At 49.3% G+C, this 24,458-nt stretch overlaps 1 protein-coding gene across 1 annotated transcript; it reads right to left on the bottom strand.

The window, feature by feature from the left end:
* On the bottom strand, nucleotides 1–19,017 carry prtgb (protogenin homolog b (Gallus gallus)). Its single transcript, XM_012818602.3, is given in 19 exon segments — nucleotides 1–610; nucleotides 841–957; nucleotides 1,250–1,379; nucleotides 1,525–1,648; nucleotides 1,986–2,168; nucleotides 2,465–2,635; nucleotides 2,783–2,910; nucleotides 3,329–3,515; nucleotides 4,252–4,347; nucleotides 6,877–6,995; nucleotides 6,997–7,063; nucleotides 7,336–7,644; nucleotides 8,771–8,935; nucleotides 11,413–11,660; nucleotides 11,978–12,137; nucleotides 12,392–12,688; nucleotides 13,135–13,268; nucleotides 14,193–14,337; nucleotides 18,744–19,017. Coding segments are annotated over 19 exon segments (3,390 nt in total). The 3' UTR covers nucleotides 1–274.
* Nucleotides 19,018–24,458: the final 5,441 nt, after the last annotated feature.

The following is a 24,458-nucleotide window of genomic DNA, read 5'->3' as shown; positions in this document are numbered from 1 at the left end:
AGAGAGGAGGAGGAAGAGGAAGAGGAGGTAGAGGGAAGACATGAGGTAGGGGAGAAAAAAGAGGAGGAGGAGAGAGGGTAGAGAGAGGAAGGCACCCCTTAAGGTGAAGTAAGGTGACCCCTGAGGGGGGTCTAAAGCTCCATGAACCCACCACTCGCGACCGAGTGGCCTTTTCCTGAGGTTAGATTGAGCCTAGCAGAGGCTAGGGCTAGGGCTAGCAGTGACCTACAGGAGCTCCACAGCAGGAGCGCCCTGCAGGCACCACCACTGCCCTCTACTGGCAGACTGTGGGGGAGCAGCTGGCCTCCTCCTCAGTGCTGTCCAGAGGCACGCTACAGCATATCTCCTCCGACAGAGACCCGCGTCGCTCCTTTTCTCCTCGCCACCCTGACTGCGGCGCGGCGGCGGCGTCCGTCTCGTTGCCCTCGTCGTGGGAGTAGTGTCCTGAGTCGCCCGTCTCCTGGCTGCTGTTGCTCTCCGAGCCCTCCGAGTCGCCCAGGGGGCCGCGGGGGAGGCGCAGACACTCCGGCTGCTGATTGGCCACTGTCAGCTCCTCCTCGTACCTCAGCAGGGTCTTCCCTGCTTCGTACAAACAGCCACGCGTCTGAAGCTACAGCACAAGGAGGAGGTGGGGAGGAGGAGGAGGAGGAGGAGCACAGAGAGAGAGAAGGTAGATGTTTAGGGATGGTTTTAAATGTTCTCATCCACCCACAGCATTACCACAGGACAAGCTCTGACATTCTACTTAGTTAGTTATGGAGACCAGTTCTAAACTCCTTGGATAGATCTTGTATTGGAGAACAGTTCTAAACCCCTTGGATAGATCTTGTGTTGGCCTACCTTTTCTTTCCTGGAGTGATGATTGTTCTCTTTACTGAAGAAGTTCCACCTCCTGCTCTTGTTCGGACTGCCAGCAATGATGGGGCCAGTAGTGGTTATCACCAGATTGCTCCCACCCTGGAAAACATCATTCACATTCACAGGCTCAGTGTTAACGATAGGGTGCCCTAAACACAGACAACATTTAGACAGCACTTAGATTAACACTTAGATTAACACTTAGATTAACACTTAGATTAACACTTAAACAACACTCAGTCAACACTTAGACAACACTTAGATTAACATTTAGGCAACACTTAGATTAACACTTACACAACACTTAGATTAACACTTAAACAGCACACAGGTTTTACTACTGTTCTCATATCTCTGATCCACTTCTTTAGTTCTAGTTCCAGTTAGCTACCTTTGAGTCAATTAAATGGCTCCCAATCATGGGTACCAGAACCACCACACTCTCTGGCTGGCCATCAGCAGGTGAGACCACAGAAGCTCCAGAGATCCGCCCCGCAGGTTTACAGGGTACAGACTTCCTTCTGCAGGGAGAGAGAGAAGAGAGAGAGGAGAGAGAGGGCGGTTATCAGTACTGAGAGTCCTGTAGAGGCAACAGACCTTAGTGACTGGTGCTGGGAAGAAGCTAAGCTAAGCTAATTTAAGGAGTGAGCTGCTGGAGGTGCGTACCTGGCCTTGCTCTTGCCGATCAGGATGAAGACACACATGACCATGCAGGCCAGAGCGATACACACTCCAGCAATGATCCCAGTCATGGACCTCTGGTCCAGGGTGTACAGGCCATCAGAGAAGGCTGCAGGATCAAACACAGCAGAGAGTTAGTTCACCATCATGCTGCATCATACCCCCGTCATGCCCTATCCCAACATTATCATACACACCTGTGTGTGAGTGAGTGTGTGTATGTATGTCTGTGTGTGTGTGTGTGTGTGTGTGTCTGCCGCATCATACCCCCGTCATGTCCTATCCCAACATTATCATACACACCTGTGTGTGAGTGAGTGTGTGTATGTGTGTGTGTGTGTGTGTGTGTGTGTGTGTATGTGTGTGTGTGTGTGTGTATGTGTGTGTGTGTGTGTGTGTGTGTGTGTGTGTGTGTGTGTGTGTGTGTGTGTGTGTGTGTGAAGTACCTGTGGTCTCTGAGGCTGTGTGTGTGTGTCTGGGGGTTTTCCCCTGGTGGCTCCGCCCACTCTGCACAGAGAGTTCCACGGCTCTGGAGAAGGGTCCGTCTCCAACCTGATTGGACGCTGAGATCTTGATCACGTAGACGTTACCCAGTTCCAGGTTTTCTAACAGAGCCATGGTGTTGGTGCCTGAAGAAGAATGTGACAGTTAGAACAAAACAGTCACCCTCACACACACACACACACACACACACACACACACACACACACACACACACACACCACACAGGTAAACGCACACACACATACACACACAGATAACTGCACACGCACACACACACCCAGATAAACGCACACGCACACACACACCCACACAGAAAAAAACACACACACACAAACACACACACACACACTCACACTCACCCCCACACCCCCACACACACACACACACACACACACACACACAGGCACAGGCAGTGTCTCACCCTCCCTCTGAAGGATCTGCCACTCCCCCGCCAGCCATGCGGTGTGTGTGGCGTAGAGCACGGTGTATCGCCCCACCACCACGCCCGGCTGCTCCGGCTCCTGCCACGACACCAGCGCCGTCCGCTCCTCGATCAGCAGAACCCGGATGGACGCCGGAGGCCGCTGTGGCGCTGCACGAAACACACACACACACACACACACACACCTGAGCACACAATACACACACACACGCTGTACCTAAGCTTGACAACACCCCATCACAGCTGAACCCTAAAGATGTCTCTCCTGGTGTAAATGTCCCCTCTGTGATGCCGTACCTTCGGGCAGTGTCCTCTGGTAGACATGTGGACTCCAGGAGCTGGACACCTGGTCCAGATGGAGACGGACGGCAAACTCATAGCGCGTGTTGGGCTTCAGACCGAGGACCAGCACACTCTGGTTAGTGCTGCAGGGACACACACACACACAGCAAACACCAGGTAAGAAACACATACACACACACACACACACATACACAGCAAACACCAGGTAAGACACACACACAGACAGACACGCACACAGCACACAGCAAACACCAGATAAGACACACACACACAGACACACACACACACACAGCAAATTACAGGTAAGACACACATACACACACACACACACACACACACATACCCACATACTCACAGCAAACACCAGGTAAAACACACACACACACAGCAAACACTTGCAGGTTTGATTCAAAGGACATCATTTTTTCATTCCATTCTAACTTCCATTTTTAACCTTGCAGGTCAGTAAACCTTGTTTACCAGACCACACACACACACACACAGACACACACACACACAGACCCAGCCCTTGTGACTCACGTGTGGACGTAGTGGACGGCGGAGGCGTTCTGCGGGCCCACTGGACTGAACTGGACCGTGTAGTTGACCTGCCTCACGGAGGCGAAGGCCGGCCGCCTCCAGCGCAGCAGCACCGCTGAGGAGTTATGGGATGTGGCGGTCAGGTGGTCAGGTGACGGCAGAGTGGCCACACGACGCGTGGGGGCAGCTGAACACACCAGACACAAACAACATGGGAGTTAGAGAACACAGCAATGATCTACACCAAACATGGAGTTAGAGAACACAGCAATCACCTACACCACACATGGAGTTAGAGAACACAGCAATGATCTACACCACACATGGAGTTAGAGAACACAGCAATCACCTACACCACACATGGAGTTAGAGAACACAGCAATGACCTACACCACACATGGAGTTAGAGAACACAGCAATGACCTACACCACACATGGAGTTAGAGAACACAGCAATGATCTACATCACACATGGAGTTAGAGAACACAGCAATGATCTACACCAAACATGGAGTTAGAGAACACAGCAATGATCTACACCAAACATGGAGTTAGAGAACACAGCAATGATCTACACCAAACATGGAGTTAGAGAACACAGCAATTATCTACACCACACATGGAGTTAGAGAAACACAGCAATCACCTACACCACACATGGAGTTAGAGAACACAGCAATGATCTACACCACACATGGAGTTAGAGAACACAGCAATGACCTACACCAAACATGGAGTTAGAGAACACAGCAATGATCTACACCACACATGGAGTTAGAGAACACAGCAATGATCTACACACCACACATGGAGTTAGAGAACACAGCAATGATCTACACCACACATGGAGTTAGAGAACACAGCAATGATCTATACCAAACATGGGGTTAGAGAACACATTTCTATATGTTCTAGCAACTCACATGGGCATCCTGGAGTGCTGACAGTCTGGTCGGCGTGGTAACCTTCTCCATTCTGACTGAAAGCCAGCAGCTTCACGTGGTACTTCTCTCTTGGGCCTGCAGATCCACACACACACACACACACACACACACACACTCATGAAGTGACACCATAGAAACACAACGTATGTCTTTTACTTCAAAACCTGCAGGATTTTGGTTTGGTACACACAGAACAACATTTCTTCATAGTTATAAAATACTGCCAACCCGCAATCCTATGGCAGCTTCACTCAGCCACAGGCACATCAAACACACACACACACACACACACACAAACACACACACACATTCACTGTACTCAGTGTGAGTCATCCGAGTCAGACTGGGCTGGAGACTGACTTCATGGACCCAGCAAACACAGGTTTTAAATACGTCATTCAGCCTGACAACATGGCGATAAAGGGCAACTAATCCTAACTAACTATCCCTAGCCCTAACCCTACTAACTCTAACAAACTTACCCTCGCCCTAACCCTACCAACTAACAGTAGCCCTATCTTTCAAATAAACATGTGAAACAGTTCAGTCTTTCATGAGGCCAGATGCATGCAGTGTGACTCCTGGCCACTAGGTGCCGCTGTAGAGCTGTGAGGTGGGTGTGGGGGCCAGTGATGTCAGGTCACTTTCTCAAGTTTCTCACTCAGGGAGCTCACACACAGCCACAGCTCAGTTTTCACACATATCGTCCTTAAACAGCTAAAACCCTAACGCTAACACTAAAGCTAACCTTAAACGGCCGTGTTTTTGGTTTGCTGCACACACTCTCTGATGCGCTATTCTGGGAGACTGAAGGAGCAGCCTCCCTCTGTAAGAAAGTATGAGGCAGAATGGGTGGGGGTTCAGAGGTCACTGAGCCAGACCATCTTCAGCTGCTGGAAGGCATGTCCCTGGAGACCAGGGGGATCAGATCAGGGGGAGACAATCACCCACTATGGCCTCTCCTGCTCTCAGAAACACCCAGAAACACACTCAGCTAAGACCCGAACTCCACTATTCACCAACACAGCTACTGGCCACTACACCTGAACACAACTACTGGCCACTACACTTAAAAGCTTAATGTGAATATTTACAAAAAGAAAAATAAACCCATGGAGGAGGTCAAACGAGTCTCTCAGCAGAGGAAGGGAAGGGAAGGGGGGAAACTGAGATACTCGGGCTGGTAAAGCTGCTCTTTGTACAGAGGGACAGACAGACCCTCACCTCAGAACCAGACATTCCTCCAAATCCACACCTCCACACCCCCTACACCCCCACACCTAAGACCCCCCACACCTCCAGACCTCCGGCCCTCTGTGGTCCGGCTCGGGCAGTCCCATGGGACGGGGACAGGGACAGGGTCAGAGGTCGGGAGTCGGGACAGGGGGGCGAGATCAGCCCAGTGTCCAGCTGGAGGGGAGGGGGGAGGGGCCAGCCATGACTTTGGAGGAGAGGAGTGGGAAACATGGAGGGGGAGACATCTGGGCAATGACCTTTGACCTGGACCATGGCAGACACAATGCAGAGGCTGAGTGTGAGTGTGTCAGTAAATGTGTGTTTGTGTGTGTGTGTGTGTGTGTGTGTGTGTGTGTGTGTGTGTGAGTGAGTGTGTGTGCATCTGTGCGTGTGAGTGTGTGTGTGTGTGTGTATGTGTGAGTGGTAAATGGGTTGAAAATGCCTCAACATGCCATCTACAAAGAGTACCCTGTTTGGGACTTCTCTATGTCATGATATTCATAGACTCTCAGTCTAGTGAGCTCTCAGCCCCTTGCCTACCCTTTAGCATTTATCAGAATGAAGGTGGAGTTAGTTAGGCTCAGAGCTGGAGCTATAGTTACACTTTAAACCCAGAGAAAAACACTTTCAGGTCAACCTCACAGTAACAGATAAGGTGCTGTGATGGACACAATTTAATGTTATGTATTTTTTTCCGTTATCTGAGTTCCCATGTTGAAATGAGTTCAAAATGTTAATATGGTCACTGCTATATCAGATGTGGTGAGCTGGAGCAGTATGGCTGACACTGTTGGCACTGCGTGGCTGCGTGGAGACCATCCAAGACCATCCAAGACCACCCAAGACCACCCAAGACCAGCCAAGAGGTGAATTAGGACAGGGATACCTCACTAAGAAGATTAGGTGAATCAGGACAGGGATACCTCACTAAGTAGATGAGCTGAATTAGGACAGGGATACCTCACTAAGAAGATGAGGTGAATCAGGACAGGGATACCTCACTAAGAAGATGAGGTGAATCAGGACAGGGATACCTCACTAAGAAGATGAGGTGAATCAGGACAGGGATACCTCACTAAGAAGCAAGTGATGAATTCACTGTGGAAGTGTGAGGAACAACAAAGCCTTGACCAACAGTCAGACACTTGTGTCCTTAAACATGCTGCTCCTACAGCAGAGGGGGTGAGATCCCCCACCCTGGCCTGTGATGGAGGTAGAGATGGGGGCGGAGTAGAGAGGCCTGTGATGGAGGTAGAGATGGGGGCCGAGTAGAGAGGCCTGTGATGGAGGTACAGATGGGGGCGCAGTAGAGAGGCCTGTGATGGTGAACTGCACCTACCCCAGCCTGTGATGGTGAACTGCACCTACCCAAGCCTGTGATGGTGAACTGCAGCTCCTCGGCTGAAAGCTGGTGGCTGCCGTCCTCTGGTTGGCCCTCCTCATGGTAGTAGAGGCGGTAACCCAGGGCAACGGTGCTGCCAGGGAGACGGGTGCCAGCGCACAGAGATGGAGGTGCAGTTGATGGGCTGCAGCCTGAGCACTGGGGCCAGGGGAACTATGGGGAAACATACACACACGCACACACACACACACACACGCGCACACACGCACACACGCACACACACACACACACACACACACACACACACACACACACACACACACACACACACACACACACACACACACACACACGTGTTACAGAGCTGTTGTTCGGAGCCGCATTCTGAAATTTCAACATTGGTGCAACTTCTGACATTGAACATGTAAGGACACTTCTACAAACATAACTTGAAACACTTTGTGTGATGCGGTTGCTGTGATTACCTGTGGAGCTCGAGGTCTTGGGTGTGCGGTGGGAGCTCCAGGCGGACGGCTGGCTCCAGCCCACCTGGGTGGTGGCGGCGATGCGCAGCAGGTAGATGGTGTCGGGCTGGAGGTCCTGCAGGAGGTGCTGCGTGATGTTGTCTCCCGGCAACTCCAGCGCTGTCTCGTCGTCATCGGCCGCCGTGCGGAAGGACAGGCGGTACGCCAGGATACGGCCGCGGCTCAGCTTCACCGACAGCGGTTGCCATGACACCAGGATGTCAGTGGGGCTCAGGCTTGCCAGACTCAGCTCCGGAGTACGCAGAGGAACTGGGGCAGGACACACACAACACGACAGAATATAAACACACACCCTGACCTACACACAGGCCACCGCTCCGGAGTATGCAGAGGAACTGGGACAGGACACACACACAGATGTCATGCCAGAATATAAACAACACACACCCTAACCACTCAGAGTACCGGTAAGTGTTAAGTGAGTGCAAGTGTTAAGTGAGTGTATTCGTAGACGTTAAGTGTGTGTAAGTGTCAAGTATGTGTAGACATTAAGTGTGTGTTAGTGTTCTCACATTTACATTTACATTTAGTCATTTAGCAGACTCTTTTGTCCAAAGCGACGTACAAGGGAGAGAACAGTCAAGCTAAGAGCAATAAAAAGCATGGTGTAACAATAAATACTACTTTACATGAGAATTAGAAAACAACGACCTAGAAAAAAGGAAAAAGAAGTGCAGGAATGTAACTGCTGAAGTGCAAGTTAAGCGCTAGTCAGGTGCCAGTTAGGAAGGGAGGTGCTCTCTGAAGAGTTGGGTCTTCAAAAGCTTCTTGAAGGTAGAGAGGGACGCCCCTGCTCTGGTAGTACTAGGCAGTTTGTTCCACCAACGTGGAACTACAAATGAGAATAGTCTGGATTGCCGTGCTTGCACAGACGGCAGTGCCAAACGACGCTCACTAGACGAGCGCAGCGTCCTCGGTGAAACATTTGCCCTTACAAGAGCATTTAGGTAGGTGGGAGCAGAACCAGCAAGCACTCTGTAGGCAAGCATAAGTGACTTGAACTTAATGCGAGCAGCTACTGGCAGCCAGTGGAGATCAATGAGTAGCGGGGTGACGTGTGCCCTTTTCAGTTGGTTGAACACCAGACGCGCCGCCGCGTTCTGGATCATCTGTAGTGGTTTCACCACACAAGCCGGCAGGCCCGTTAGGAGGGCGTTGCAGTAGTCAAGGCGGGAACTCACCAAGGTTTGCACCAGCAGCTGGGTGGCATACTGGGTTAGGTACGGCCTGATTTTGCGGATGTTGTATAGCGCAAAGCGGCACGACCTGGAGACAGAGGCGATGTGGGCCGTGAAGGTCAGTTGGTCATCAATAATGACCCCGAGGTTTCTTGCTGTTTTGGATGTTGTTTTGGATGCTGTTCTCACACACTTACCATCCTCCAGGGTGTGCTGGCTGACTTGCTCGGACATGCGGCTGGCTCCCATGGGCATGTAGGCCACGATGTAGAAGGTGTAGTTGCCGGCCGACTCCAGCTCGTCCACGATGTGGCTGGTGGTGTCGTTGCCGATGACGGCCTGGTACTCCTCATTGTTCAAGCCTGAAGGAGTGAGCACAGATATCATAGTGGTCATGTTGACATCCGTGTATGAGTAGTCATGGTAACATCAGTTTTGTTAGCTGAATAACATCACTGGGGTTTCACGAACACAATGAAAGACCAACTGTTTGGATCTGTAGTTCTGCTCACTGCTCAAGACTACAGACACTGATTTGATCTGACATGATTTGACACACACACACACACACACACACACACACACACACACACCACCTCCTCTTCATCATGACACTGATCCAGAGGTTTAAAGATCAGAGTAACACACACACACACCACCTCCTCTTCATCACACACACCACCTCCTCTTCACCACACACACACCATCTCCTCTTCACCACACACACACCACCTCCTCTTTATCATGACACTGATCCAGAGGTTTAAAGAGTCAGAGTAACACACACACCATCTCCTCTTCACCACACACAAACACCACCTCCTCTTTATCATGACACTGATCCAGAGGTTTAAAGAGTCAGAGTAACACACACACACACCATCTCCTTTTCATCACACACACAGACACAAACACACACACACACACCACCTCCTCTTCATCATGACACTGATCCAGAGGTAGAAAGAGTCAGAGTAACACACACACACCATCTTATTTTCATCACACACACACACACACACACCACCTCCTCTTCATCACACAGCACAGATGCACACACCACCTCCTCTTCATCACACACACACCACCTCCTCTTCATCACACACACACACCACCTCCTCTTCACCACACACACACCACCTCCTCTTCATCATGACACTGATCCAGCGGTTTAAAGAGTCAGAGTAACACACACACACACCATCTCCACTTCACCACACACACACACACCACCTCCTCTTCATCATGACACTGATCCAGAGATTTAAAGAGTCAGAGTAACACACACACACACACACCACTTCCGCTTCATCATGACACTGATCCAGAGGTAGAAAGAGTCAGAGTAACACACACACACACACACACCTCCTCTTCATCACACACACACACACACACACACACACACACACCACCTCCTCTTCATCATGACACTGATCCAGAGGTAGAAAGAGTCAGAGTAACACACACACACCATCTTATTTTCATCACACACACACACACACACACCACCTCCTCTTCATCACACAGCACAGATGCACACACCACCTCCTCTTCATCACACACACACACACACCTCCTCTTCATCTCACACACACACACACACACACACACACACACACACACACACACACACACACACACACACACACACCACCTCCTCTTCATCATGACAGTGATCCAGAGGTTTAAAGAGTCAGAGTAACTATGTCCGATAAGTGTTTATTCTGCAGAACCCCACTGATGGGAGTCTCAGCTCCACTGGACCGGACCGCTGGGCCTCTAAAACAGGTTGCTGTGCCTTTAAGGGTCGCCGCGGTGGCAGTGAGTGGACAATAGTGAGCCGGGCTGTTGTTCTCCCGGAGTGGTGCTCTTTCTTCTGATCTGACCTTTAACCCCTGCAGGCTCCAGCAGATGGCTGGCCTCACATACTAAACCCCAGACCACATCCCAGACTGCCCTCAGTACTGGACCCTTCCAAGTCCTCCGTCAACATTTTACACAACAACAACACGGACACTCCCAACATTTTAAAACTTTGGCCAGTTGGGTTACTGTTTTTAAAAACAGAATCAGTGAATGTGTGCAAAGATCAGAACACTGCTCTTTCTCTGTCTCTGTCAGAAAACATAACCAGCCCCCCCCCCCCCGCGCCCCCCACTGCTGCTTACTATACAGTCGTGCCCTAGCCCAGTGTGGCGTACATGGCGTGTGATGCAAGTTCCTGTGTGTGATGCGTGTTCCTGTGTGTGATGCGTGTTCCTGCGTGTGATGCGTGTTCCTGCGTGTGATGCATGTTCCTGTGTGTGATGCGTGTTCCTGTGTGTGATGCGTGTTCCTGTGTGTGATGCGTGTTCCTGTGTGTGATGCGTGTTCCTGTGTGTGATGCAAGTTCCTGTGTGTGATGCAAGTTCCTGTGTGTGATGCGTGTTCCTGTGTGTGATGCGTGTTCCTGTGTGTGATGCGTGTTCCTGCGTGTGATGCGTGTTCCTGTGTGTGATGCGTGTTCCTGCGTGTGATGCGTGTTCCTGCGTGTGATGCGTGTTCCTGTGTGTGATGCAAGTTCCTGTGTGTGATGCAAGTTCCTGTGTGTGATGCGTGTTCCTGTGTGTGATGCGTGTTCCTGTGTGTGATGCGTGTTCCTGCGTGTGATGCGTGTTCCTGTGTGTGATGCGTGTTCCTGCGTGTGATGCGTGTTCCTGCGTGTGATGCGTGTTCCTGTGTGTGATGCGTGTTCCTGCGTGTGATGCGTGTTCCTGCGTGTGATGCGTGTTCCTGTGTGTGATGCGTGTTCCTGTGTGTGATGCGCGTTCCTGTGCGTGTAGCAGGGCTCTCTCACCCTGGGCCTTGGTGTAGTGCACTGAGTAGGCGATGACTTTGCCAGCGTTGTACTGCGGCCGCTCCCAGGCCAGCAGGATTGCCGAGCTGGAGATGGTCTCCGCCCGCACGTTCCTGGGGGCGCTCGGACGGTCCTCTGACATCACCACGATCAGCCGCGCCACAGACAGCACGGAACCTTGGGAGTTCTCCGCCAGACACTGGTACATGGCGTCGTCCTCCGGCATGATCTGTGTGATCACCAGTTTACTGCAGCAGAGGGGAGAACACAACAGCAGATCGATCACCCAGGGGCACATGATGGAACAGCACACACACACACACACACACACACACACACACACACACACACACAGACATACATCATACATGAACACACACGCACACATACACCAGACACACGCACACACACATCATACATGAACACACTCACACACACATATACACCAGACACGCACACACACACACACACACACAAACACACACACATAGACATACATCATACATGTACACACACATACACCAGACACACACACACACACACACACACACACAGCGTAGTGTACCTGTTGTATGTCTTCATCCTGCCATTGGAGTGCAGCTCGTGGCCATTCTTGAGCCAGGTGACGCGTGGGCGGGGCATCCCCTCCGCCACGCAGGTGAAGCGGGCAGTGCCAGCGCGGGGGTGGGTCTGGCTCTCGGGGCGCTCCACCAGGGAGGGGGAAGCTGCAGGGGAAATAGAGACAAAACATCACACCATGGGTTACAGGTTGGCAGTGTGCTTGTTGCTGTTGTGAGGTTGGCAGTGTGACTGTTGTGGTGAGGTTGGTAATGTGCTTGTTGTTGTTGTGAGGTTGGCAGTATGATTATTATTGTGAGGTTGGCAGTGTGACTGTTGTGGTGAGGTTGGTAATGTGCTTGTTGTTATTGTGAGGTTGGCAGTGTGCTTGTCGTTGTTGTGAGGTTGTGAGGTTGCTTACCCAGCACGGTGAGGTTGGCAGCAGCGGAGGTGTGGTTGCGGGTGCGGGGGGTGCTGGCTCTGCACAGGTAGACACCACTGTGGCGGGGCTGCGCATCAGAGATCACCAGGTTACCGTTGCCTAGCACACGGGCGTTGAACACGTCGATGGGCTTGGAGTCGGCTCTGCTCCAGGACACCAGGGGCTGTGGGTTGCCACGGGCGACACACTCCATGACAACCGTGTGATGCTGGGGAGCTGAGATGTTTTTGGGTGCCACGACAATCTCAGGCCTGACAGCAGCTCTGGGGCCTGGACCTGTGGATGGAGGGCAGAGAACATACGCTCACACACACTCTCAGAACAACACACACAACGTGCTTCCCCCTCCTAACACACACTCACACACACTCTCAGTACAACACACACAACGTGCCTCCCTCCAAACACACTCACACTCTCAGTTCGTCACAGACAGAGTGCTGTCTCTTCCACACACACTCTGAAACTCTCAGTATGACACAAACGGAGTACTGCCTCTTCCACACACACTCACCCACATTCTTAGTACAACACACACAACGAGCTTTCCTCCACACACACTCTCAGTACAACACACACATGATGTAGCCGCTGCTCCTCACACAGGAGAGAGGGGAGATCTCTTCCCCGTTAAGAGTGTAGTACATTAGAAAAACTGCAAGACTACAAACAACAACTCAAACAACAACTCCCATCATGCATTGCGACAGGCAGACCCTCACCAGAGTGGACAGACAGGGTGGCCTCGTCACTCAGGAGCCGGCCCGCTATGTTGGTCGCCAGGCAACGGTAATTCCCAGCATCCTCCAGTCTCACGTCACTGATCTGAAGCACTCCATTTGGCAGGACTGTGATTCTGGAAGCACAATGACAGAGGAGTCAAGTGTCATGTTACATTCTATGAGTGTCATAACAGCTCATAGAGTGTTATAACAGCTTATCTCATAGAGCGTCATAACAGCCTATCTCATAGAGTGTCATAACAGCTCATAGAGTGTCATAACAGCTCATAAAGTGTCATAACAGCTTATCTCATAGAGTGTCCTAACAGCCTATCTCATAGAGTGTCATAACAGCTCATAGAGTGTCATAACAGCTTATCTCATAGAGTGTCATAACAGCTCATAGAGTGGGAAACAGCTGAGCTGTGGAACAGAAGGTCCTCAGCTTCGGGAAAACACATAAACGTTTACATTCACCAAGCTCTACACAGAGAGAGACATGCTCCACCACCAAACCCCACAGAGAGAGAGAGAGATAAACATGGATAAACCCCACAGAGAGAGATAAACATGGATAAACCCCACAGAGAGAGATAAACATGGATAAACCCCACAGAGAGGATGAAGATGGACACACCCCACAGTGATGATGAAGATGGACACACCCCACAGTGATGATGAAGATGGACACACCCCACAGTGATGATGAAGATGGACACACCCCACAGTGATGATGAAGATGGACACACCCAGAGTGATGATGAAGATGGACACACCCCACAGTGATGATGAAGATGGACACACCCCACAGAGATGATGAAGATGGACACACCCAGAGAAGGACATGGATAAACCCCGCAGAGAGACCCCAGAACGAGATGGGCACGGTTGGCATGCACAGACTGCACAGAGCGAGGTGGGCACGGTTGGCATGCACAGACTGCACAGAGCAAGGTGGGCGTGGTGGGCATAGAGGAACTGCCCAGAGCGAGGTGGGCATAAGCACCCTGGGCTCCGGCTCCTGAAGGATGCCATTTGCAGGATCCTAGCGGACTTACCTCTCTGGCTGAGCCGGCAGGGCGCTTTGGTTGAGCTCCCAGGTGATGGTGGCGGGGGGGCTGCAGGTGACCTCACAGGTGAGCCTGGCCATCGACCCCTTCCTCACCGTTACAGGAGCGGGCTGCGTCTTGAAGGATGGGACGCCTTGACGAGACGAGGGGCAAGAAATAAAACAAGGGTGTGATTACTGACTCGCTTAAACCCAGACTCTATAACTATTCACATGGAGATCATCTCTACTCTATCTCTCTTCACACGGTGATCACCTCTACTCTAACTCTTTTGTAAACCAAAAAATGGTGATGACTTTCAGGAGAGTTGAATACTTTTGCAAGCCACTGTACATAACATCCCTCATCAGTGCACCCACACAGATATAAAGCATTTATAACACATTCCTGACTAAGATGGGTTTGTTTGTTAATGAATGTTGCATATTCATTGGTTAGGTGTGAAGCTGAACCCCAATTGATCTCTGCTCTGATTGGCTGGGCCCCTGTGAGGGTGGGGGAGGGTAACCAATGGTAAGCAGCTGGTCAGATCGATGGATCAATGGTCGAGTGTCAGTGAATGATGAGCCCTCATAGATCAGCATTTACCAGTACCAATACCCATTCATTACTCTCAATACAAGATCAATGCAAATCAGCAGTGCAACCTTTCCTCTCTGCACAAGTGCACAGAGACACCCATCCTGAGCACCACAGACACCCACCCTGAGCACCACCCTCAGCACCACAGACACCCACCCTCATCACCACAGACACCCACCCTTATCACCACAGACACCCACCCTCATCACCACAGACACCCACCCTCATCACCACAGACACCCACCCTGAGCACCACAGACACCCACCCTGAGCACCACAGACACCCACCCTGAGCACTCTCTCATACACACATCCTTTATGACAACCACACCGTTATTCTCTAATACACACATCCTTTATGACATCCACACAGTTATTCTCTAATAAACATATCCTTTATGACACAGTTATTCTGTGTGAAGATGAATACGAGAGAGACTCTAACACACAGAAGGTGATTTTAGGAGAGAGACACACTGGGTCTTTCTGCTTCTCTCCCCTCCCAAGTGTGTGTGCAGTGTCTGATACAGCCTTAAAGGAAATCAATGCCTATTCATTAGCTTGTAAATGTGCTCCATGTAAATCATGTTTAAGGGAGATTTGAAATTCCAAATGGTCTTCAGTTTAGTGAAAGGCTTAATTGCATGTTAGCATGTTAGGAAGAAGGTACAGGAGGTAGAGAAGTCGTTTAGTAATCAGAAGGTTGCTAGTTCGTGCTAAAGCGTCTGCTAAATGACTAAATGTAAATGTAAATGTAGCATGATAGCCACTGGCAAACAGCAGTGTGTCGATGGCCAATGGCCCAAGGACATGAAATCAGCCCCCTGTAGGCCTGTCCACATCTGCCCTGTCACTCCTGTAGGCCCTATATACATCTGCCCTGTCACTCCTGTAGGCCTGTACACATCTGCCCTGTCACTCCTGTAGGCCTGTATACATCTGTCCTGTCCCTGCAGGAGCCTGGCGAGGAGCACAGCAGCACCTCCCTGGGCTGGTAAAGTCAGCCATGACACTAATGATTTGCTTTACTAATGTGGTGCGAAAAATAGCAAGAATGTCAGCAGTTTATCTTTATCCTTCTCTCAGATCACGTCATACAAGAGAGGGATAGTCATGAAACAACTAGTTTGCTTCACTCAGATCGTACTGTGAGAGGAATATCATTAATATTATTGTTTATTTGTTTATTTGTTTGTTTGTTTGTTTATGTATTAGCGTGTGCAAGTAATAGCAGTCTTATGTGTGAAGTGTAACGTTCTCCTCTCTTTAACCTTAACCTTCAGCAGCTCCTCCTCTCCCAGGCCAGCTGTCCAGCGTTGGTCTGGGAGCGTGTGACCAACCCCCCCACCCCCCTCAGGTCAGGCTCGCTGTAAAGACCAGATCAATGCCCAGGTCAAACAGGACAAAGGTTTCTCCACAGAGGCCAGGGGGCAACCCCCCGAAAGTCCACCCAATTTTCACCAAAATGGGGAACCCCTGCCTGATCGAAGGCAGTTGAGATGGTGGTCTAAAAACAGGGCCTTGCATGCAATTACCCTGAGCTGGCCAATACAGCTGATCAATAGAAGACAGGATGTGTGTGTGTTTGGGCCCTACTGTGTGTGGGGTTGGGTTGTGGTGTGTGTTTGTGCTCTGGTGTGTGTCTAGGCAATGTATGTGTGTGGGTGTGTATGTGTGTGTGTGTGTTGTGTTATGTCTGAATTATGATGTATAACTTTTCTGTTGCCAGTGCCAGTTATCAGAGAGATGGCTATGACTGAGTTACCATGGATACAGCCTCTTCCAGTCATGTCATCAGATGCCACATGTATGAATCTGAGTGTGTCTGTGCTGCTAACCGATGCACATGATGTCCAGAGCAGAGCAGAGCAGAGCAGAGCTGTCCCAGTCTGAAGTCTGGGGTCTCATGACCATGAACGAGACTCCAGCCCTCAGGACAAACACAACAATGAGGCTCCACACGCACACGCACACGCACGCGCACACACACACACACACAAAGACTTACGCATCAATCAGGGGCCGGCCGGGACTCCACCACGGCACAAAGCCTATCCCATGATCCCGCTGACCCCACGGCCTCTCCCATGGGCGCATGGACAGACGAGCAGCCCCTCCCCCTGCCCTCTGGACCATGTTGCCGTGGTGACCTGAACCTGATTACTGATCACCAGAACAACTCTGTGTTTTCCTCCAGTTTAACTGCTAAAGCATCTCCAACTACACAACAGCTTCAGAGAAGAGAAGAGAAGGCTAACCCGCCAACATAAGAACACAGATCTTGTAACTTTGTTGTGCTAAAGTGTCCACTCTCTCTCTGTCAGATGACAGAACCGACATGTCTGGTGTGCTAGTTGTCCATATGTAGAGCTCTATGGTCCAGACCTCAGGTGACATGGCCAGTGTCCCAACAATCCAGAGTCCAGTGGCTGTCCAAGGATGAGCAGTCATGGATGAGACCAGGAGACCAGCAGAGAGGGCGAGGAGGAGAGAGAGGCGACAGCTGTGCTGCACTACAGCTCGCTCACACATTTAGTCATTTAGCAGACGCTTTTATCCAAAGCGATCTCTATCTATCTCACACACACACACACACACCACACACACACACACACACACACACACACACACACACACACACACACACAGCAGGCCAAACAAACGCCCCATGCTGTTGTCCCTCTCACCCCCCCACACACACACATCTCAGGCCAAACAAACGGCCCTACTCTCTCTCTCCCTTTCCCCTGCACATAGAGGGGGTGAGGGTCAGGGTGAGTGTTGGGTGAGGGTGAGGGTTGGGTGAATGGTCAGAGATTCCAAGCAGTGTGGCCAAGCAGTGCACAATGGGCCTGGGGGATGCACACTTCACAATGACTGTGCAAATCTATCAACACCAGTATAAAGCATGCTTGAGTGCCTGTCTCAGGCTACGTGTGTGTATGTGTGTGTATATGTGTGTGTGTGTGTGTGTGTGTGTCTCTGTGTGTGTGTATGTGTCTGTGTGTGTGTGTGTGTGTGTGTGTGTGTGTGTGTGTGTATGTGTCTCTGTGTGTGTGTATGTGTGTGTATATGTGTGTGTGTGGTGTGTGTGTGTGTTTTGAAAGTATTGGTACTGAAGTGAACATTTCCTCTGTCTCAGGTATCTGTGTATTTTATAGGCTCCCTAACAGACTGTCTAAGAGGACTTAACAGTCCTTTTAAAACAAGCCTGTAAACCCAAGTGCATTTACAGCTCCAACATCCACTTAACTGATGAAACTAAACCCTTTTTACGAGCTTACCTGCCTGACAGAGGAGAAACAGACATAGCAGCTCTTCATTCCTTTACGTATGTGTGAGGTGGGATATAAACATCCTTTGATTGCAAAGAATTATTGCTGTTATGTGAGCCAGTGCTAGCTTATTGCTAAGAATCATTGCTGTTATGTGAATGTGTGTCTGAATGCAAAGAATCATTGCTGTTATGTGAATGTGTGTCTGAATGCAAAGAATCATTCCTGTTATGTGAATGTGTGTCTGAATACAAAGAATCATTGCTGTTATGTGAATGTGTGTCTGAATGCAAAGAATCATTGCTGTTATGTGAGCCAGGACTGGCTGAATGCCACTGAGCCCAGAGGGGGGAACACTGCGCTGGCAACAGTGTGACTGTCACAGGTCCCAACTCTACCTGTCACAGGTGCCAACTCTACCTGCCACTGGTGTCCTGTGTGAACTCGCTCAGAGAGGCCTGTATGTCAAAACATCTGTGAGCCCAGTAGTTTACATCCTTTGTTGTCCCAGTAGTGCATTAGCTTCACACATAAAGGCTTTTCTATGGGGCTTCAAGAGGGAGGGAAGGCCCCCTGTCCAGCGTTAGGTCAAATGCCCAAACTCTGTTCCTGTCTCTGGCCGCATGTTCGGGCAGAATGTGATCCTGCTGGGGCACTGCGCTCTGGGCAGTGGGCTACTTACTTGCGATTGTGAGACGTGCTCTTTGGCTGAGGATGGCTCCATATTTGTTCTTGGCCAGGCAGTGGTAGAAGCCCTCGTCTGAGACTTCTCCTCCTCTTCCTCCCCTCACGCTGGAGATGAGCAGGGAACCGTTGGCCAGGAACCGGATCCGCTCGCTCGCCAGAACCCGCACGCGGTTCCTCAGCCACCTGACGTCGACGGGAGGTTGACCTTGGGCCTGGCAGTCTAGAACAGCCCGGGCACTCTGCACCACCGTCACGTCGCGGGGCTCCATCACAAACGATAACTCACTAAAACACAGAACTGGAAAAAAGCCAAGAGAGCCGTCAGCAAAGACAGAGGAGGCTGAAGACCAATGATGGGAGAGAAGGACTGCGCTAGCCACTGCTGAACACACTCAGGCTGAACACACACACTCAGGCTGAACACACTCAGGCTGAACACACTCCTGGCCCCTCCGGCTAGCTAGCTGTGACCTGCTAACTCCTGCTAGCTCACAGAGGGCAGGTGACAGGAAGTCACTGCAACTCTTCTATTCATGCAGAGGTTTACATTTACATTTAGTCATTTAGCAGGTTGAACACAATTTGGTATTTCTACACGGCAGCTCAGACAACTCATGAAAAAAGATTTTGATCTCAGTATTTTGTATTGATATGAGGAAACATCTACATGCAGATCATTCATGTGTCCTTGGACAACTGAAAGAGAGATGTAAACTCCTACTCATTGTTGGTTTACTCCAACATTAGCAAATACTTCTAGCAATTTCATTAAAAAAAGAAAAAAGACATTTCCCCACTATTGTACATTGGGCTATTGAACATATATACAAATATAATAAAATATCATTTTAATTTGAAATTTAAAAACAAATATGTATAAAGTAAGTATAAAGTCTTTAGTCATTGGATGACTTTTAAAAGACATTCAGTGTAGCTCTACTGCTGTTTGTGTTTAGGGACAACAAGAAGACATCAAAGCTTGAGACACAAAAAGAGTTTAAAAGTTTGAAACCCAGGTTTACCCCAGCGTACTGAGGAAGAAGAGTAGCATTGTCACAGAGGGCCATGACCTGTGACCACATCACATAAGACGCTACCAAATAATAACATTTACGTCAGGAAAGCCTGATATATTTAATTAGTTGTCTTTCCAGAGATTAGGCAGAGATTATCTCAGTTTGGGTAGTGAGTGGAATAGGCTATCATATCCGGTCAAACGTTAAGGACAGCACTGTGGTAAAGGTATAGGCTATAGTTTCCACGCAGCAACACAAAAATCAAGTTTTTGAAAGAAGAAAGAAATGCTCTTACCTGTCAAAGGCAGAAATAAAACAAAAAGCAGCATACGCTGGATTGATTCCCTTTCGATAAACGCCATTTATTCAAGAGGTTCGTTCATTCTCTAGGATGGGACGCCGCTTCTCGTCGCGCGGCGAGCTAGTCCTGTGCTCAGCGCGCAACTGAACCGAGAAATGTGACGACTGGAGATGGGGGCTACGCTGCGCGCACCCCCCCCCCCCCCAAACCCCCACCGCGACCATTCCCACTCCCCCACTCACAGAGAGAACCTTGTTGGGTCGCTAAGCACACATATAATACCACAGCAACCTAATGTGATCAACTAACTTCCAGTGGGCCTGCAAACTCGAACTGCTTTTGGAGTATTGGGAGTTCATGCTTTTGCGTTAGCCTACAGATTATTCCTGCCAATTAAAAATAGCCATCTTTAAAACTTTATTATGTGTCAACATTGCCCTAACCAGTGTATGTGATAATGTCATTCAAAATAGACACTTAGCATAGCAAATACTTATATAACGGACTTATTTGACAATTCTATTTGACTTTAACTAGGTCAGTTATCAAGAGGCAATATCAGGGTGTAAAATATGAGCATTCTTAACGTAGGCCATATTTCCCTGCCCCAGCTGCCCTTAAGCCTAAAAACCCACGTAATTATGGCCAGATATTGACGGCGGGCGGCACGTCAGCTGCCCTGAAAATGCTGGTATCGATTGGGTGGGCGCGTATCTATTGAGAATGAGCAGCCCGTGCCGGACGCCTTTCACACGGGGACAATAGCGGCCCTGCTGTTAGATCAGCTGAGAGATATCTGTATATACTAGCTACGCTTCCTGCGTACCCACACTTTACACACAGCTGAGAGATATCTGCATATACTAGCTACGCTTCCTACGTACCCACACTTTACACACAGCCCAAACAACACAGGGACAGGGAAGGTTGCTATTTTGGATGAAGGTGTTCGGATGCATTTTGTAATATTACAGATATTTTCCATTTATTCTAAGACCAAAAATAATCACTAAATGTCACTGATATATTTCAGGTGTATGATATTTGTAAGGTTTGATGTCCAACCAAGGTAGTTGACTGGTTGGTTAATTAAATAGTTAGTTTGACATCTCCAACAAACACTAAAAAATGTTTTATGTAAAGTATAAATGCTGAGTGGAATCTTGAACCTTGCATTTGAAATTACAAACAAAGGTCCAAGTGTGCAGTCAAATTACCTATTGATTAGGCCCAGGCATTGATTTAATCATCCCACCCCGGCCCCCACCTCAGCTGAGACCCCCACACCAGCTCGGCAGAATGGGGCCTGTGCCGCTCTGTGTCGCTCAGAGAGCTCTTATGGCCAAGCCAGGTTAGACAGGAGCAGGTCACGCACATGTCACGCACACGTAGGGAAAAGGCTGGGAATCATTCATGTTGAGGAAGTCATCTAAACACTCAAGAGGTGTCAAATACTCAAGTTAATACACATGGCAACACAAGCCTTTGGTTATTAGTGATGTTGAGGATGATTAGGGACACCATCCATACTGTCGTTTAATGATATTTGAAGCTCAATCAGCCATACTTACATCTGTTCTAGTGTTTTAGACCAGTCATGGTAACCACATGTACGGTTTGTGTATACTTCCTTGGCCATCTGATTGTACCTGATCATAGTGTATAGATGGGCAGCGGTTCTAGAGGAGAGGAGGCTGTGGTGTGACGGACAGGGGGCTAGTGTGTGTGAGTGTGTGTGTGACGGACAGGGGGCTGTGGTGTGAAGGACAGGGGGCTAGTGTGTGTGAGTGAGTGTGTGTGTGTGTGTGTGTGACGGACAGGGGACTGAGGAGCAGAAGGCGAATGGCGGAAGGGTCAGTGAGAGAATGGGGTGAAGTTCGGCGAGCGGTGGGGGGTTGGGGTCATTACCATGCGATGAATACGGCGGAGCATGGGAACCTGCCCCGCACCCACCGTCCAACGCCAGGGTCAGCAGCCAATCCCCACTGACCCCTCACCTCTGACAGGCTCAAATGATCTCTGACCCCACACACACCACATCACCTTCCAGCTCTGGCCGTGTGTGTTTGTGTGTGTGTGTCTGTGTGCCTATAATAACGTGAGCTGCACAAAGTTTCACAGCTAAAGATGGATTTATGAAATGTTTACATCACTTTTCTGCATATCCTCATTATTATTTGTGATGGGGGATCTCAAGTTCATATGACCCAAGAGATTCTGGGAGTTTCAGCCCTATCAGTCCTGGTGGAAAATGCACTGAACACAATAAGGCTATTTGAAACGCTGTATATCACAACAAACTTTTTTAAGGTTCTATTCTAAGGAAGTTAGTGTTTTTATTCACACCATTTGTAGCTTTGCAGGAACGGGAATGTGTTCAGAGATTTTGCTTCAGGCTGGGTGCTGCTCAACCCTTTCTAAGCCATCATGTCATACGGTCATCAATCTCCACTAAACCTTCAGAGCTGTGATTCCCTTATAGCCAACAGAGAGCGCCAGAGTGCCCATCTCCAGCAGGACCACTGGGGGCAGCTGTGAGTCAGGAGACCCACAGGCCCTCTGCTGGGCTGATCCTCTGCCCTAGGTGAGCTTTCTGACCCAGGAGACCAACACAGGTGGTGTAAGACGGATGGAGCTCCTCGTCCGGGTCGACCCAGCGATGGAGCTGGTCTTCAGATCCGAGTGGAGCTCCTCCCCATTGACAGAAAGCCAATGTTAAAGGATGCTGTGGGTAGAGTCTCCGAGATGGCTGAGGAATATCAAAACAAACAACAGGTCCGCACCCTATAGTCTTTCAGTTATACGGTTCATAAAGACAGAACGCCTTAAGAGACAAGAATTCTTTAAAAAAATGTTTATTGGCTCTCAAAACCACTTAAAAAAACTCACCTGGGAGTACTTTCAATTGAAAAACAAAAAGAAAAGAAAAACCAGCTGAACCGCGTTTGCGATATTAACAAGCTACTGCACGTGAAGCCGCACACCAGACACAAGCACAGCAGAAGGTTCTGATCCACCAGAGAAACATGGACAGAGAGGAAAAGAGGCCTACTGGCCGGTCTAAGACCGAGCCGGGTAGGAGAGAAGAAACATGGACACAGAGAGACGCCTACGAGCCCACCTGAGACTGGGCCGGTCGACCGCTCGGACAGAGAAGAGAAGAGAAGAGAAGAGAAGACACTGGGCTTCTCCTTCATATATACTCACATTTTATATAGAGGAGAGGACAGAGCCCAAAAGAGCCCAATGCCCAAAAAATATAAAAATATGTACAGCTTTCTTCACAAAGGCATTCACTATCAAAATGAATGTAAAAACAAAGAGAACATTCATAAACGAAAACACGGAGAACAACATTAACTTGGTAAACATACAATGCAAATAAGTTTTACTCAAAGTAGCAACACCTTTTGTTTTGTTGTGGTCGAGAGGACCAGTCCTCGTATAAGCCAAGGAAGTGGTCACAGATTAATCCGAGTCAATATTTTTTCAATGCACATGCGCACATACAATCATTTCACTACATGGTGAAGCATGTCCTTTTTTTCTTTAGCCACCGCATGGTCGAGTTCTCTTTGAAATGGTTCATATTCTCGTGGATGAGAACGAGTAAGCTGCATCTCACTGAGATTAGGGCGTGGCCCACACCAGACAATTAGGCATTGTCATTTTCTAGCACATTTCTCATGTTTATCGCTTCTGAAATTCCTCATAAAAAATATTTTTGCAGGCTTTAGTCGACAGATTTGTCCTTAAAGATGTGGCAAAGCCATGACTTATAAAAAAATTTAGTGCAATAAGTCGAGCCTCAGTTTGCTGACACATGAACCATTGACGTTTCCAGGGTGTACGTACAGTGGGAGTTCCTCACACATGACATCTACACCACACACACACACACACACACACACACACACATACATACACACACACACACGCGCACACACACACACACACACACACGTACGCCAGTTTACTTTTTTTTTTTCTTAATAAACCATGCTACTGTTCCTCTTTTAGGCTGCGCACCACACCTGCTACAGCAGAACCCAGTTCACTCTTGGAAAAGAAAAAGACATCAGCAAGCTAGAGACCAAACAGACAGCATTACTGCACGACACAGAAGCCAGAAATAGAACATACAGCATAGCGGCTGCCCAGAGACCCAATACCATCAAGTAGAGTATTTTTTTTTCATATATATATTTATATATGTATATATTTTAAGGGCAATCAGACCTATCTAGAAATCATTACTGGAATACAGTGTCTTTATATGATGGACTTTTTACACATGGGAACTTGATATCCAGCTTTGTGGCCACACAAGCCCAATTCTAACAAGTGCCAACCATCATGACTCCACCACATTATAACCCCCCCCCCCCCCCTC

The sequence above is a fragment of the Clupea harengus genome, chromosome 3 (genome assembly GCF_900700415.2).
Source record: "Clupea harengus chromosome 3, Ch_v2.0.2, whole genome shotgun sequence".
Lineage (NCBI taxonomy): Eukaryota > Metazoa > Chordata > Actinopteri > Clupeiformes > Clupeidae > Clupea > Clupea harengus.
Note: the sequence above shows the minus strand (reverse complement) of the source record. Positions and strands in the feature narration are given on the sequence as shown.